Source organism: Bombina bombina, chromosome 8 (assembly GCF_027579735.1).
Source record: "Bombina bombina isolate aBomBom1 chromosome 8, aBomBom1.pri, whole genome shotgun sequence".
NCBI classification, from domain to species: Eukaryota; Metazoa; Chordata; class Amphibia; order Anura; family Bombinatoridae; genus Bombina; species Bombina bombina.
Window position 1 is genome coordinate 221,108,354 of NC_069506.1, and position 17,375 is coordinate 221,125,728.

The following is a 17,375-nucleotide window of genomic DNA, read 5'->3' on the forward strand; positions in this document are numbered from 1 at the left end:
GTGATGGGCGATGATGTAAGCAGTGATGCGGCTACTAGCCGAGCGGCAGGGGAGACAGTTCTCCATGGGGACGGCGACCAAATAAGTTACAACACCGGGGCTCTGCAAAGGAGGCTATGGTTTGTGGCTGCTTCCCGTAGCTGTGGCGTCTGGGTTTCAGAGCTAGTGGTACCTTCAGCTGTCACCTTGTAATTCTCCTGCACTGTACACTAGCACAACTTCCCCTCAGCTACACCAGGGATCCCTGCACCACTGACAGCACCGGAACAGCGGCTGGCAGCATTCAGCCCAGCAGGGAAGGGAGCGTGATTCCAATGGGCGGAGATAACCACACATGCCCGCCCCACTACACCGCTTTCACTTATGCACCAGCCCAGCCTCTGCCGGTCCACCAGGATTTTTCCCGGTATGCAGGCGGCTCAATCCGACCCTGACACAAAATCATTGTTTTTTTTAGCATCCACAAACCTGCATAGTAAAATATTCAGCTCTCAAGCTAAATTTTGTGGTTCTAAAATTCTTTGTGGGTCCTCACAGTAATGACACAACTTCTTAGACAATCTTGCCAGAGAGGAAAGCTTTAGATCCACAGGCCCTTAGCGAGATAAACATCTCTCAAGCTAAATTTTGCTGTTCTAAAATTCTTTGAGACCTCACAGTACTGATACGACTTCTTAGATAATCTTACTAGTCCAGAGAGCTTTAGAGAATCAGGCACTAGGACTTAAATATGGATTGAAAGTTACTGACCGCTGGACTGACTATAACTGGTGAGGTCACATATTTTTCTGTGTGTGCCAGTTTCATCTTTAGTGAGAAAAAGTAAAAGCTTTTATTCTGATGTTCAAAGGTTTAAAATTCTGTGTGATTATTCCTTCATCTAGGGAGCCTTATTCTGTATATTTCATTTTAACTATATATATTTCTTTTTATTTGAGCTATTTGTTGCACCTGGATCACTTTGACAATATTTTACAAACCCACACATTTGTCAGTGGTGAGCTCACAGCCTGAGCTTTTTCCTTATTGCTAATTGCGCTGTATTTTTTCAGCCTTCATTTCTTTCTTTACCAAAAACAGATTATGGCTTTGTTATGCTTTTGTGTTTTTCCTGCACATGCAGTTTGTTCCTTTTTGAATTATACCATTTCCCTGATAGCTGCTGCACACCGAGTCTCATAGTTTTTAAAAATACCTATGTCTTTGAATGGTATTTCAAGATTTCCTCATATTATTCTTATTTTGTTATTTTTTTTTCATGTTTCATTTTAAGGGGCCTATTTATTATGGTGCGAGCGGACATGATCCGATATAGCGGATCATGTCCTCTTCACATCGATAAATGCCGACAGCCCGATCATATTCAATTGGGTTGATTTCTGTCTGCTGCCTCAGAGCAGGTCTTTAGACCGCTGCTTCATAACTTCTGTCTCTGGCGAACCTAAAGGCTCGCGCGGAAACAGGGGCATCAAACTTTATACGAAGCTTGATAAATATGCCCCAAAGTCTGCTCTTATCTCGGTGTCTACCATATTTTATACCCATCCACCAATTAGCTCTTCATGCATTTAATTGTGTGTATATATATATATATATATATATATATATATATATATATATACACACATATACATATTAATTTTACTATACCATGAACCTTCAGACTAAAATAAAAAATATGAACTGTGCTGCATTTAACACAAATCTGTGCTGGCATCAAATTGATTAAATACAGGATTTTGCTGCTACAGCAACTGATACATCTTATCTATTAAATGCAGCCACACAGTGACATCAGTACTCAGATAAGATCCTATAGCCCACATACTCACATCAGACCCCTGGTCTTTCAGTATAAATCAGCCCATTGCACACATTATATTAATGGCCCAGATCTTCTTCTATAAGGAACATACCCACCTTAGACCTCAGATCAGGCTCTATGGCCCAGCAATTCTTCTGTCAGCCCCATACCCATATTAGACCATTGCTCTGCAACCCTTCTTTGAGTCACATACACCTATGTTTTCTAATAACTTCAGGTGTTTTATATTGTTTTAAAATTGTATTTATTGCCCTTGATATAATTTTATCTACCTACTACTTATCTCTGTGGGCTGAGAAAAAGGGGTGTTGGGGTAGATTCTCACATGTTCATCAGGTTGGAAGGAAATCATCTTGCAGGCTTCATAGGGTCGTCTTCACTAAATTCTCTAAGAAAAGATGTAGAAGGTTTAAGTATCTGTAAACATTGAGCTGCATCATAGCTCTCTACAGTGTAGGATATGGTTGGGGGTGCAAGGTTAACACTCCGTTTTAATAAGAATTCTTTGTCTGGAGCAAATATAAATTAAATAATAAAAAAGAACCATTAAATATGTTAAGGTCAGATTTTATGATTGTAAAGGGGCCCGAGACATAAAACAAGAAGACTGGAAATTCAGCAGGAATAGAATACTGGCTTAAATACTTGTAGGTTTTCAGCAATTATAAAAAAATAGTTTGGCAAAAATAGTGGCAAGTTTACAATTGAATTATTTATGTATATGGTATTTGTTGTTCTAGATATCTCTGAGGAAGTGCACCACCCTGGGGACTGCGTGTTGTATTTGTTCATGTACTAAGCAAAGTTTTTTTATTTTTTAGCCTCACAATGAATGTGTCAAATGTTTTCTAAAATTACAGTCTACTCAAATGTACAAAAATATAAGGAACCAAAGGAGGCTTTTTGATAATGTTATGTTTTTTAGTACAAAGTTAGATGTTGCAGTGATTATTACTAGATGTAAAAATACAGTCTCTTGCTATGATAATGCACCTTAAAAATAAATGTCGGCTAGATTACAAGTTTTGCATTAGAGGCTGTGCGGTGCTAAAGAGCAGTTTTCACTCAACGCTCACTTACATGCAGCGCTGGTATTACAGGTTTTTACAAACCCGTCGTTAAAAGACAAGAAGTGAGCGTTGAGCAAAAATGTGCTCATTACCACACTTCAATACCAGTGCTGCTTAAGTCAGCGGTGAGCTGGTCGTACGTGCTTGTGCACGATTTCCCCATAGGAATCAACGGGGAGAGCCGGCTGAGAAAAAGTCTAACACCTGCAAAAAAGCAGCGTAAAACTCATTAACGCATTGATTCCTATGGGGAAATAAAAGTTATGTCTACACCTAACACCCTAACATGAACCCCGAGTCTAAACACCCCTAATCTTACACTTATTAACCCTAATCTGCCACCCCCGACACCTGCATTACATTTATTAACCCCTAATCTGCCGCTCCGGACACCGCCACCACCTACATTATACTTACAAACCCCTAATTTGCTGCCCCCAACATCGCCGCCACCTACATTATATTTATTAACCCCTAATCTGCCGCCTTCAATGTCGCCGCCACCTACCTACACTTATTAACCCCTAATCTGCCGCTCCCAACGTCGCCACCATTATAATAAACATATTAACCCCTAAACCGCCGCACTTCCGCCTCGCAAACATTAGTTAAATATTATTAACCCCTAATCTGCCGTCCCTGACATCGCTGCCACCTACCTACATTTATTAACCTCTAATCTGCCGCCCCCAACGTCACCACCACTATACTAAATGTATTAACCCCTAAACCTAAGTCTAACCCTAACACCCCCTAACTTAAATATAATTTAAATAAATCTAAATAAAATTACTATAATTAACTACATTATTCTTATTTAAAACTAAATACTTACCTATAAAATAATCCCTAAACTAGCTACAATATAACTAATAGTTACATTGTAGCTAGCTTTGGGTTTATTTTTATTTTACAGGTAACTTGTTTATTTTAACTAGGTACAATAAATATTAAATAGTTATTAACTATTTAATAACTACCTAGCTAAAATAAATACAAAAGTATCTGTAATATAAAACCTAACCTAAGTTACAATAACACCTAACACTACACTATAATTAAATAAATTTGCTAAATTAAATACAATTAAATAAATTAAATTAAATTAGCTAAAGTACAAAAACAAACAAACACTGAATTACAGAAAATAATAAACAAATTACAGATATTTAAACTAATTACACCTTATCTAATAGCCCTATCAAAATAAAAAAAGCCCCCCCAAAATAAAAAAACCCTAGCCTAAACTAAACTACCAATAGCCCTTAAAAGGGCATTTTGCGGGGCATTGCCCCAAAGTAGTCAGCTCTTTTACCTGTAAAAAAAAATTACAAACAACCCCCCCAACAATAAAACCCACCACCCACACAAACAACCCCCCAAATAAAATACTATCTAAAAAAACCTAAGCTCCCCATTGCCCTGAAAAGGGAATTTGTATGGGCATTGCCCTTAAAAGGACAGTTAGCTCTTTTGCAGGCCCAAAGTCCCTAACCTAAAAATAAAACCACCCAATACACCCTTAAAAAAGCCTAACACTAACCCCTTGAAGATCGACTTACTGTTCTGAAGATCCGACATCCATCCTCAAGGAAGCGGCAGAAGTCTTCATCCAACCAGGTCGAAGTCCTCAACGAAGTCGGGAGAAGTCTTCATCCAAGCCGGGCGAAGTGGTCCTCCAGACGGGCAGAAGTCTTCATCCAGACGGCATTTTCTATCTTCATCCATCCGACGCGGAGCGGCTCCATCTTCAAGACATCCAACACGGAGAATCCTCTTCATCCGACGACTAAAGACAAATGAAGGTACCTTTAAGTGACGTTATCCAAGATGGCGTCCCTTAGATTTCGATTGGCTGATAGAATTCTATCAGCCAATCGGAATTAAGGTAGAAAAAATCCTATTGGCTGATGCAATCAGCCAATAGGATTGAAGTTCAATCCTATTGGCTGATCCAATCAGCCAATAGGATTGAGCTTACATTCTATTGGCTGTTTCAATCAGATTAGGGGTTAAAAAATGTATTATAGTGTTTGTGATGCGGGAGGGCCTCGGTTTAGGGGTTAATAGGTAGTTTATGGGTGTTAGTGTACTTTTTAGCACGTTAGTTATGAGTTACGGCGTTGTACCATAAATCTCTTAACTAATGACTTTTAAATGCGCTAGGACTCTTGACAGGGTAGGGTGTACCGCTCACTTTTTGGCCTCCCAGGACAGACTCGTAATATCGGCGCTATGGAAGTCCCATAGAAAAAAGACTTTACAATGTTTATGTAAGTCGTTTTGCGGTAAGGCCAAAGAAGTGTGCGGTGCCCCTAAACCTGCAAGACTCGTAATACCAGTGGGCATAAAAAAGCAGCGTTAGGACCTCTTAATGCTGCTTTGTTACCTTAACGCACAACTCGAAATCTAGCCGTGTGTTTGCTAAATGTTAAATGTTAAAACTATACTGAAAGTTTCAGTACTGCCATTTTCACTGTTGAAAAATATGTAAACAGGAAGCAGCAGATTAATTACCAAATTCCAGTGGGGATGGGTCGGAGAGAAAGGTATTAAAATGTTAATTTTCATTTGCTCTTTGTGCATACAGTGAGTGATAAGATAAGGAGGGCTTTGTGGTAAATAAATAATAAGTAAATAAGATAATGAGGTCTGCTCTCCCATTTGATTGGGGTGTGGTTTCATTTAGAATTTTTTTTTTTTTAAAATGGCTATTACGTATACAAAAATAAAAGGAGTTATTTCTCATTCCCTTGTATAACAAATCACTGAAAACAAATTAAATGGAAACCAATTTTATAGCATAGAATCCCTTTAATTGTACATTTTCTAACAGAATCTCTTTAAAGATCACACTCCTGTTGTTATGCTGTGTCTTAGTGTGACAGTTCACATTTTCTCTGTTTTATTTGTTTGTTTCACTCACTTTCTTTGATGCTTTCTTCTTGTTGTCATGTCTGTTTTTGTTATCTGTATTTGTGAATAATTGTCTGATTCTCTCTGACACATAGGGCTGGGGATGGAGAATATTGGAGGTATTTTTGTAGTTCTTATTTGTGGCCTGATCATCGCTGTTTTTGTGGCAATTATGGAGTTTGTCTGGTCAACGCGACGTTCTGTCGACAATGAAGAGGTGAGACTATAAAGAGGAATCTAAAACATTCTAAGTGACATGAGCAAGTCTTGTCCTGTGAGAGATACATATTATGGTGTTTACAGGAAAACAGATTGAATAGAATACCAGTGTAGTGAAAGAGTTAACTTAAACTGTCATCTTATTCCTTCATAAAGATTTTATGTATTTTAAAACTACATAGTAAAATGTTCTGACTGCTTCATACCTCCCTAAATTTCAATCAAACTTTTCGGGAAGAGGAAGATGAGAGAACTTATGGATGGGGCAGCATTGGGAAATGCCATAGCTGTGACATGGGTGGGGCCGCCATGTTGTAGTCGTGACCAAATGTGTTGTAGATGCCACAGACTGAGTCCTGGTCAGAATTGTGATAGTCAATGACAACCAGGAGTATATTAGTTTGAGTTTAAAAAGGGACATGAAACCCCCCAAAAAATATTTTGTGATTCAGACAGAGTATACAATTTAATTCAATTATCAAATTTGCTTCATTCCCATGATATCCTGTGTTGAAGAGATACCTCTGTAGCTGTCTGAAGCACTAGATGGCAGGAAACAGTGCTGCCATATAGTGTTCTTGCAAATGGTTAACATTCTTGCAAAACTGCTGCCATATAGAACCAAGACAAAGAGGATTATTTTAGAAACCATCCTGGAGTCATTTGATGATCACCAAACTACTTTAGAAGTCATTTTCACATCATCAGACATCATCAGACTTGTAACGTTATCAGCTAAGGTAAAAAAACATTTGAGTGATGACTTCAGAATGATTAGCAGATGACCTTACTGATTACTTCACAAGCATGAACAGTCAGTGAATTACTCTAGAGTCACCTCATTGAAATATTTCCGCCTGTGGGCATACTTCAGGATGTCTTCTGATGACTAGTCTGGAGTCATCAATTACTTCAGAATCACTCCAAGAAGATCATCCTTTTGGACTAGGGGTGCCCCGGAAATGGGCTGGCTTCTAAGCATTTGTCCCTGCTTTTCAGCAAAAGATATAAAGAGAACATAGAAAAAATTAGAATAGAAGTAAAATAGAAATCTCATGCTCTGTCATAATCAAGGAAGAAACAATTTGGGTTTCATATCCTATATTATAAAAGGCCAAGTGTGTTTGTCTGAAGCCGTCATGCGCAGTAGAGACTGCGCACGAGGACAAACACACCTGGCCTTCTAACTGTCTTCCCCCGGCGTGTGGTGGAGTGGGCGTGGCCGACAGGCGTGGTGTGGACGGGGCCCAGGCGTGATCATAAGACAGAGAGCTCTAAAAAGAAGGGGATAGTGAGAGCAGAAGAGGGGGATAAAGAGATTGGGGAGAGTGAGCAAAAGAGATTGGGGAGAGTGAGCAAAAGAGATTGGGGAGAGTGAGCAAAGGAGAGGGGGGGAGATAGCACAAAAGAGAGGGGGGAGAGAGCACAAAAGAGAGGGGGGAGAGAGCACAAAAGAGAGGGGGGAGAGAGCACAAAAGAGAGGGGGGAGAGAGCACAAAAGAGAGGGGGGAGAGAGCACAAAAGAGAGGGGGGAGAGAGCACAAAAGAGAGGGGGGGAGAGAGCACAAAAGAGAGGGGGGAGAGAGCACAAAAGAGAGGGGGGAGAGAGCACAAAAGAGAGGGGGGAGAGAGAGAGAGCAAAAGAGAGGGGGAAAAGAGCACAAAAGGGAGAGGGGGAGAGAGAGAGAGCAAAAGAGAGGGGGAAAAGAGAGGGGAGAAAGAGAGAGCAAAAGAGAGGGGGAAAAGAGAGGGGAGAAAGAGAGAGCAAAAGAGAGGGGGGAGAGAGCGCAAAAGGGAGAGGGGGAGAGAGCGCAAAAGAGAGGGGGGAGAGAGAGAGCAAAAGAGAGGGGGAAAAGAGAGGGGAGAAAGAGAGAGCAAAAGAGAGGGGGGGAGATAGAGCAAAAGAGAGGGGGGAGAGAGACAGCAAAAGAGAGGAGGGGGGAGAGAGAGAGCAAAAGAGGGGGGAGAGAGAGAGAGCAAAAGAGAGTGGGGAGAGCGAGCAAAAGAGAGGGAGAGACAACAAAAGAGGGAGAGAGACAGCAAAAGAGAGGGGGGAGAGAGAGAGCAAAAGAGAGGGGAGAAAGAGAGGGTAAAAGAGAGGGGATATAGAGAGAGAGCAAGGGGTGGGACCGCTGTACTGCAAAAAATGGCCCGTGTACACGGGCTTTAGGACTAGTTCGTTATATTTCCTTAAGGGACTGTGTGGCTATAATAGCAGGTGTCTTGCCATGAGCGGCAAGACGCACTATTAGACCCTACCTCTGGATATTTGCGATCCACTCTGGCAATTTAATGTCCCTTTAATACCAGGCAAAGGAATATGTTATAAAGAAATGGTTTAAATGTATATGCCACCAGGAAAGAAATTGAGATTTGGTCATACAGATGTAAAATAGCACCGATAGAATGTAATGTGAAATTCTATTCCTTTTAACCTGCAGATACGTTTTATTTCTGCACTAGTATACTGATCTCTTGTGGCACAACTGTGTGCATTTACTGGCCATGTAGACAAATGCAGTTGTCAGTTATCTGAACTAGAGATATTTAGGAGAAAGTATTTGAACTCTGAGACTTTCAAAGTATCTTTATTTTTCCACAATGTTAAAAACAAACTAGTAGTGTGCCATAAAAGGTTGGTGTATCTGTCAGACCAGCTGACGCGTTTTGGACATTCTGCCGTAGAGACTCTAGTGATTTAACCAGCTGTCCACTAAAACCTACTGTATACTAAAGGGGTAAAATCACCACTTTTTGAGTGTTATTAAAGGGGTATTATAGTCAAAAAATTACTTGATCTAACAGATTTTAAGACTATCAGCCCTGCAGTACTGTTTGTTTAACCCCTGCAATGGAGTTAAATACACAGTAAAAATACTGCTTGGGACTCGCGGTGCACTGCTGGTACGAAGTGGAAACTTCCAGTCAACAGTGCAAATCACACGACTCAGATGTGCAACTAGAGCTGCTGATTGGATCAGCTGTGTTTTACCTCTCACCAGCACTGCGTGTTTAACCCCTGCAATGAGGTTAAACACACAATGGAAATATCACTTGGGCCTTGTGGTGCACTGCTAGTCCCAAGCATAAAATGTCACTGATCCAAACTAGTCACATCTTTGTCTTGTGACTTGCACTGCTTAGCGACGAGTTCCACTTGGGACCAGCAGTGCACCGTCAGTATTTCTACTGTGCTGCAGAGTCAATAGTCTTAAGGTTTTGTTACTACATTTCACATGATGCTCGGTCAGCATTTCTTATGATGTTCAGATACTTTAAAGGGACATTGTACACTGAATTTTTCTTTGCATAAATGTTTTGTAGATGATCCATTTATATAGCCCATCTGGGAGTGTTTTTGTAAAAATGTATAGTTTTTCTTATTTCTCCAACATTGGTGTGTCCGGTCCATGGCGTCATCCATAACTTGTGGGAATATTCTCCTCCCCAACAGGAAATGGCAAAGAGCACAGCAAAAGCTGTCCATATAGTCCCTCCCAGGCTCCGCCCCCCCAGTCATTCTCTTTGCCGCTCTGAACAAGTAGCATCTCCACGGAGATGGTGAAGAGTATGTGGTGTTTAGTTGTAGTTTTTATTCTACTATCAAGAGTTTGTTATTTTAAAATAGTGCTGGTATGTACTATTTACTCTGAAACAGAAAGAGATGAAGAGTTCTGTTTATGAGAGGAGTATGATTTTAGCAGCAGTAACAAAATCGATTGCTGTTCCCACACAGGACTGTTGAGCTGAGAGAACTTCAGTTGGGGGGAACAGTTTGCAGACTTTTCTGCTTAAGGTATGACTAGCCATTTTTCTAACAAGACTGTGTAATGCTGGAAGGCTGTCATTTTTCCCCTCATGGGGATCGGTAAGCCATTTTCTTAGCCTCAAACAGAATAAAGGGCTTAATATGGGCTATAAACTGGTAGACACTTTTATGGGCTAAATCGATTGCTTTATTTAGGTATTTTATACAGTTTGAAGTTGATTTTCACACTTTTATAAATTTGGGGAACGTTTTTTACGTCAGGCACTTGTTTAGACACCTTCCCAGTCAGGAAGGGCCTTTCTCTGTAGTAGACAGAGCCTCATTTTCGCGCCATTACTGCGCAGTTACTTTTGAGATCAGTACATGCAGCTGCATGTGTGTGGGTCTGGAATTCATTGAAAAGGTTCCTAGAAGGCTTCATTTGGTATCGTATACTCCCCTGGGTTTGGTGAAGTCACAGCAAAGGCTGGGGCTGGGACTGTAAGGGGGTTAAAATTGTAAACGGCTCCGGTTTCCACATTTTAAGGGTTAACAGCCTGAAATTTGGGGTGCAATGCTTTGAATGCTTTAAGACACTGTGGTGAATTTGGTTAAGATTGAATAATTCCTTCATAGTTTTTCACATATTCAGTAATAAAGTGTGCCCTGTTTAAAATTTAAAGAGACAGTAACGGTTTTGTTTTAAAACGTTTTTTGTACTTTATTAACAAGTTTAAGCCTGTTTAACATGTCTATGATTTCAGATAGATCATGTTCTGTATGTATGGAAGCCAATTTGTCTCCCCCTTCTAAAATGTGTGATAATTGTGCCATAGCGTCCAAACAAAGTAAGGACAGTACTGTCACAGATAGTAAAGTTGCCCAAGATGATTCCTCAGATGAAGGGAGTAGACATAGTTCTACATCATCTCCTTCTGTGTCTACACCAGTTTTGCCCACGCAGGAGACCCCTAGTACTTCTATTGCGCCAATGCTTGTTACTATGCAACAATTGACGGCAGTAATGGATAACTCCATAGCAAATATTTTATCCAAAATGCCAGCATTTCAGAGAAAGCGTGATTGCTCTGTTTTAAACACTGTAGAGCAGGAAGGTGCTGATGATAATTTTTCTGTCATACCCTCACACCAATCTGAAGTGGCAATGAGGGAGTTTTTGTCAGATGGGGAAATTTCTGATTCAGGAAGAATTTCTCAGCAGGCAGAACCTGATGTTGTGACATTTAAATTTAAATTAGAGCATCTCCACTGCTTAAGGAGGTGCTATCTACTCTGGATGATTGTGACAATCTGGTCATCCCAGAAAAATTGTGCAAGATGGACAAGTTCCTAGAGGTCCCGGTGCACCCCGACGCTTTTCCAATACCCAAGCGGGTGGCGGACATAGTGAATAAGGAGTGGGAGAAGCCAGGCATACCTTTTTGTCCCTCCTCCTATATTTAAGAAATTATTTCCCATGGTTGACCCCAGAAAGGACTTATGGCAAACAGTTCCTAAGGTCGAGGGGGCGGTTTCTACACTAGCCAAACGCACGACCATTCCTATTGAGGACAATTGTGCTTTCAAAGATCCTATGGATAAAAAATTTCAGGGTTTGCTTAAAAAGATTTTTGTACAGCAAGGTTACCTCCTTCAACCTATTTCATGTATTATTCCTGTCACTACAGCAGCGTGGTTCTGGTTCGAAGAACTAGAAAAATCGCTCAGTAGAGAGACTCCGTATGAGGAAGTTATGGACAGAATTCACGCACTTAAGTTAGCTAATTCCTTTATTTTAGATGCCGCTTTGCAGTTAGCGAGATTAGCGGCGAAAAATTCAGGGTTTGCAATTGTGGCGCGCAGAGCGCTCTGGCTAAAGTCTTGGTCAGCGGATGTATCTTCCAAGACAAAATTGCTTAATATCCCTTTCAAAGGTAAGACCCTCTTTGGGCCAGAATTGAAAGAGATTATTTCAGACATCACTGGGGGTAAGGGCCATGCCCTCCCACAAGATAGGCCTTTCAAGGCTAAGAATAAGTCCAATTTTCGTTCCTTTCGCAATTTCAGGAACGGACCGGTCTCCAACTCTGCAGCCTCTAGACAAGAGGGTAATGCTTCCCAGACTAAACCAGCTTGGAAACCGATGCAAGGCTGGAACAAGGGTAAGCAGGCCAAGAAACCTGCTGCTGCTACCAAAACAGCATGAAGGGGTAGCCCCCGATCCGGGACCGGATCTAGTAGGGAGCAGACTCATTCTCTTTGCTCAGGCTTGGGCAAGAGATGTTCAGGATCCCTGGGCACTAGAAATAGTCTCTCAGGTTTATCTTCTAGAATTCAAGGAACTACCCCCAAGGGGAAGGTTCCACATGTCTCGCTTATCTTCAAACCAAATAAAGAGACAGGCATTCTTACATTGTGTAGAAAACCTGTTAAAAATGGGAGTGATACACCCAGTTCCAACTGTGGAACAAGGTCTGGGGTTTTACTCAAATCTGTTTGTAGTTCCCAAAAAAGAGGGAACTTTCAGACCAATTCTGGATTTAAAAATTCTAAACAAATTTCTCAGAGTGCCATCGTTCAAAATGGAAACTATTCGAACGATTTTACCTACAATCCAGGAGGGTCAATTTATGACTACTGTGGATCTAAAGGATGCGTATCTACAAATTCCTATCCACAAAGATCATCATCAGTTCCTAAGGTTCGCCTTTCTGGACAAACATTACCAGTTCGTGGCTCTCCCATTCGGACTAGCCACTGCTCCAAGGATTTTCACAAAGGTGCTCGGGTCCCTTCTAGAGGTTCTAAGACCAAGGGGCATTGCAGTGGCACCTTACTTGGACGACATCCTAATTCAAGCGTCGTCTCTTTCAAAAGCAAAGACTCACACAGACATTGTTCTAGCCTTTCTCAGATCTCACGGGTGGAAGGTGAACATAGAAAAAAGTTCCCTGTCTCCGTCGACAAGAGTCCCTTTCTTGGGGACAATAATAGATTCTTTAGAAATGAAGATTTTCCTGACAGATGTCAGAAAGTCAAAGCTTCTAAACGCTTGTCAAGTTCTTCACTCTGTTCTACGGCCTTCCATAGCTCAGTGCATGGAAGTAGTAGGGTTGATGGTTGCAGCAATGGACATAGTTCCTTTTGCACTAATTCATCTAAGACCATTACAACTGTGCATGCTCAAACAGTGGAATGGGGACTATACAGACTTGTCTCCAATGATTCAAGTAGATCAGAAGACCAGAGACTCACTCCGTTGGTGGCTGACCCAGAATCACCTGTCCCAGGGAATGAGCTTCCGCAGACCAGAGTGGGTCATCGTCACGACCGACGCCAGTCTATTAGGCTGGGACGCGGTCTGGGATTCCCTGAAAGCTCAGGGTCTATGGTCCCGGGAAGAGTCTCTTCTCCTGATAAACATTCTGGAACTGAGAGCGATATTCAATGCTCTCCAGGCTTGGCCTCAACTAGCAAAGGCCAGATTCATAAGATTCCAATCAGACAACATGACGACTGTTGCTTACATCAACCATCAGGGGGGAACAAGGAGTTCTCTGGCGATGAGAGAGGTGACCAAATTCATTAAATGGGCGGAGGATCACTCCTGCCATCTATCTGCGATCCACATCCCAGGAGTAGACAACAGGGAGGCGGATTATCTGAGTCGTCAGACTTTCCATCCGGGGGAGTGGGCAGTTGACCCAATTATGGGGCATTCCAGACATGGATCTGATGGCGTCTCGTCAGAACTTCAAGGTTTCTTGCTACGGGTCCAGATCCAGGGATCCCAAGGCGACTCTAGTGGATGCATTGGTGGCGCCTTGGGCCTTCAACCTAGCTTATGCGTTTCCACCGTTCCCTCTCATTCCCAGGCTGGTAGCCAGGATCAAACAGGAGAAGACCTCGGTGATTTTGATAGCTCCTGCGTGGCCACGCAGGACTTGGTATGCAGACCTGGTGAATATGTCATCAGCTCCACCATGGAAGCTACCTTTGAGACAGGATCTGCTAGTACAAGGTCCATTCGAACATCCAAATCTAGTTTCTCTCCAGCTGACTGCTTGGAAATTGAACACTTGATTTTATCTAAACGTGGGTTTTTGGATTCTGCGATAGATACTCTGGTACAAGCCAGAAAACCTGTGACTAGAAAGATTTACCATAAAATATGGAAAAGATATATCTGTTGGTGTGAATCCAAGGGATTCTCATGGAGTAAGATTAAAATTCCTAGGATCCTTTCCTTTCTCCAAGAAGGTTTGGATAAGGGATTGTCAGCGAGTTCTCTAAAAGGACAGATTTCTGCTTTATCTGTCTTGTTACACAAACGACTGGCAGCTGTGCCAGATGTTCAAGCTTTTGTTCAGGCTTTGGTCAGGATCAAGCCTGTTTACAGACCTTTGACTCCTCCCTGGAGTCTGAATTTAGTTCTTTCAGTTCTTCAAGGGGTTCCGTTTGAACCCTTACATTCCATAGATATCAAGTTGTTATCTTGGAAAGTTCTGTTTTTGGTTGCTATTTCTTCTGCTAGAAGAGTTTCTGAATTATCTGCTCTGCAGTGTAATCCACCCTATCTGGTGTTCCATTCAGATAAGGTTGTTTTGCGTACTAAACCTGGTTTCCTTCCAAAAGTTGTTTCCAACAAGAATATTAACCAGGAAATATTTGTGTCTTCTTTGTGCCCGAATCCAGTTTCAAAGAAGGAACGTTTGTTACACAATTTAGATGTAGTCCGTGCTTTAAAGTTCTATTTAGAAGCAACAAAGGATTTCAGACAAACGTCTTCTCTATTTGTCGTTTATTCTGGCAAGAGGAGAGGTCAAAAAGCTACTGCTACCTCTCTTTCCTTTTGGCTGAAAAGCATCATCCGATTGGCTTACGAGACTGCCGGACGGCAGCCTCCCGAACGAATCACAGCTCACTCTACTAGGGCTGTGGCTTCCACTTGGGCCTTCAAGAACGAGGCTTCTGTTGATCAGATATGCAAGGCAGCGACTTGGTCTTCTCTGCACACTTTTGCCAAATTCTACAAATTTGATACTTTTGCTTCTTCGGAGGCTATTTTTGGGAGAAAGGTTTTGCAAGCCGTGGTGCCTTCTGTTTAGGTAACCTGATTTGCTCCCTCCCTTCTTCCGTGTCCTAAAGCTTTGGTATTGGTTCCCACAAGTTATGGATGACGCCGTGGACCGGACACACCAATGTTGGAGAAAACAGAATTTATGCTTACCTGATAAATTACTTTCTCCAACGGTGTGTCCGGTCCACGGCCCGCCCTGGTTTTTAATCAGGTTTGATCAATTTCTTTCTTTAACTACAGTCACCATGGCACCCTATGGTTTCTCCTTTTTTTCTCCTGTCCGTCGGTCGAATGACTGAGGGGGCGGAGCCTGGGAGGGACTATATGGACAGCTTTTGCTGTGCTCTTTGCCATTTCCTGTTGGGGAGGAGAATATTCCCACAAGTTATGGATGACGCCGTGGACCGGACACACCGTTGGAGAAAGTAATTTATCAGGTAAGCATAAATTCTGTTTTTTTAATAACATTGTGCTGATTTTCAGATTCATAACCAAGTATCAGATGTACATGTGCGTTTACATAAACAGGAAAGCAGGAGTCTGTAATCTGTCTTTTCATGTGCAGGGGTGGGGGGGAGTGTCTACTCTAACTGCTTTCTCAGCCCATTTTAGAGGGTGTCCCAGCCTAACCTCATCAACAGTGCTAAACTGGGAGCTTTTAAGTAAGTTTGTAAAAGGTTATAAACTGGATTTTAAGATCAGTATCTGTGCATATTCTTCTTTATAAAAATGTCTATCACATGGAAGTTATATGAAAATTGGTGTACACTGTCCCTTTAAGCTGGCTGAGCACCATGGGAAATGTAGTTCCAAAACCTCTGGCAGACAAGGTTGAGCACCCCTGTTCTAGAGGTTTGTTGAACCACCTAAATTCAAAAGGTTTGCGTTTTATTAGTTCCTTTTGGTTTCCCAGGCAAACTGCGAAAAAACACTCAGTGGTAGAATTGTTTCTAAAATACTTTTATTATTTTAGAAATGTGCTGGGATTTAAACTAAGATTTAAGTAGATTAAACTGCATCCTCCCTGCAGAGACATAGAGGTATATTATTCTACTTTGTCGTTTTTCTTTTGTATTTTCTCCTATTTTAATTCCATTTTATTCTTGTTAGATCTCAGTATGCCAAGAGATGTTGAGTGAGCTGCGAAGTGCTGTATCCTGTAAGAAGACTTCTCGTTCAAGGCATCGGCGCCGACCAGCCCGCCATCTGCATGGAAGAACTCTGCTTTCACTTAGCCGACCACCACGTGCCACACGAGAGACTCGCCTCTGCAATGGGCGTCTCTACCAATCCCACCAGCACCCCCCTGCCCCACCTCACCCTCCACCTGCTCCAGGAGCTCAACGGCTCCATGAGGATCCTCCATCTTCCTCTGGCCGGGGAGGATGTGCACACTTTAGAATCTGCCAGGAGTGCCGGCGGATACAGACTCTACGAGGCCCCCCACCGGTGCCTAGGCCCCCTCAGTCTCCCAAACCTCCCCCTCCTCCTACTCCAGAAAACCTCACCCCACTTTCACACCACCGGAGACTAGCAGACCCTCTAGATGCTGGAGCCCCTGAGTGAAGCAGGGATTTTGGTCTCATGGAGACCAATTAATGAATAGACAACTTGGATTAGAAGAGGAGGTACTTTAAGGAGAGAACATTAGGGCAAATGGACCTTGAATATCTCCTCCTTCTCCTTGTTCCTCCCAATATTTTGTTTTGGGTGAGGGTCTTTTTTAAGCCTCCTCTGTATTCATCAGAAACACTGCGATGCCTCAGTCTTTTACAATGTACGCTGTGCGTGCGAAATAAACTATTCCCTCCCACCCTATGTGTGCCAGAGTTCCCCTCCCCATTTGTTACTGCTCTATGATGTCTTCTAAAAAAGCCCTACAAGGATTTATGTGTTTGTGGGTGGAGGTAATGGCTACAGTATCATGAATAATTGGAGATTTTGAGACTTGGTGAATACCTCCAGCAACTAAGGCATATGATGGGAACCTGAAAAAGACCTGCCCACCTTCAGCAGTATATCGCCCTGGTGGTGGGGAGGGGGTTGATATAAAAGTAGGGAGTACTTTTGTTAATATATATATTTCTACAAGTATATATATATATTACTGTGCATCCTCTTTTTTTATAGATAATTCCTTCCTGTAAGGTAGAAATTGGGTGTATTTGGTGAAGGGGTAAAAAAATTCAACGTAATTGAACCCACACCATACTACTTACAACTTTGATACAAATGAATGATAAGAAGTGGCAAATGTTTTATTGTCTGTCTTTTTGTGCTACTACTGCGTCTGCCTATATAAAAGGAACCCATAGAGTTATCAGACAGATGGCTAGTTTTAGCTACTTAATATGCATTCTTAACTTTAATGGATTTGGTGCTTTTTACATTAGTTTTCTAAAAATACATAGCTGGTGACATTTGCAGTTCTAGGGATTAACAAACATTAAAGCAAATGTATAAAAATCTATATATTTATGAGGTGGTCCTTTCAGGACAAAAAGAGACTTAAAAGCT

The 17,375-nt window shown here is 41.8% G+C and overlaps 1 protein-coding gene across 1 annotated transcript in view; it reads left to right on the plus strand.

The window, feature by feature from the left end:
- GRIK5 (glutamate ionotropic receptor kainate type subunit 5) overlaps positions 1–16,766 on the plus strand; it is a 387,182-nt gene extending 370,416 nt beyond the window's left edge. Inside the window, exons 18-19 of the mRNA XM_053691035.1 lie at positions 5,907–6,028; positions 15,969–16,766. Of these exons, the coding sequence (XP_053547010.1) occupies positions 5,907–6,028; positions 15,969–16,424 (578 nt within the window). The 3' untranslated portion in view covers positions 16,425–16,766. The remainder of the gene's footprint in view (positions 1–5,906; positions 6,029–15,968) is intronic.
- Positions 16,767–17,375: the final 609 nt, after the last annotated feature.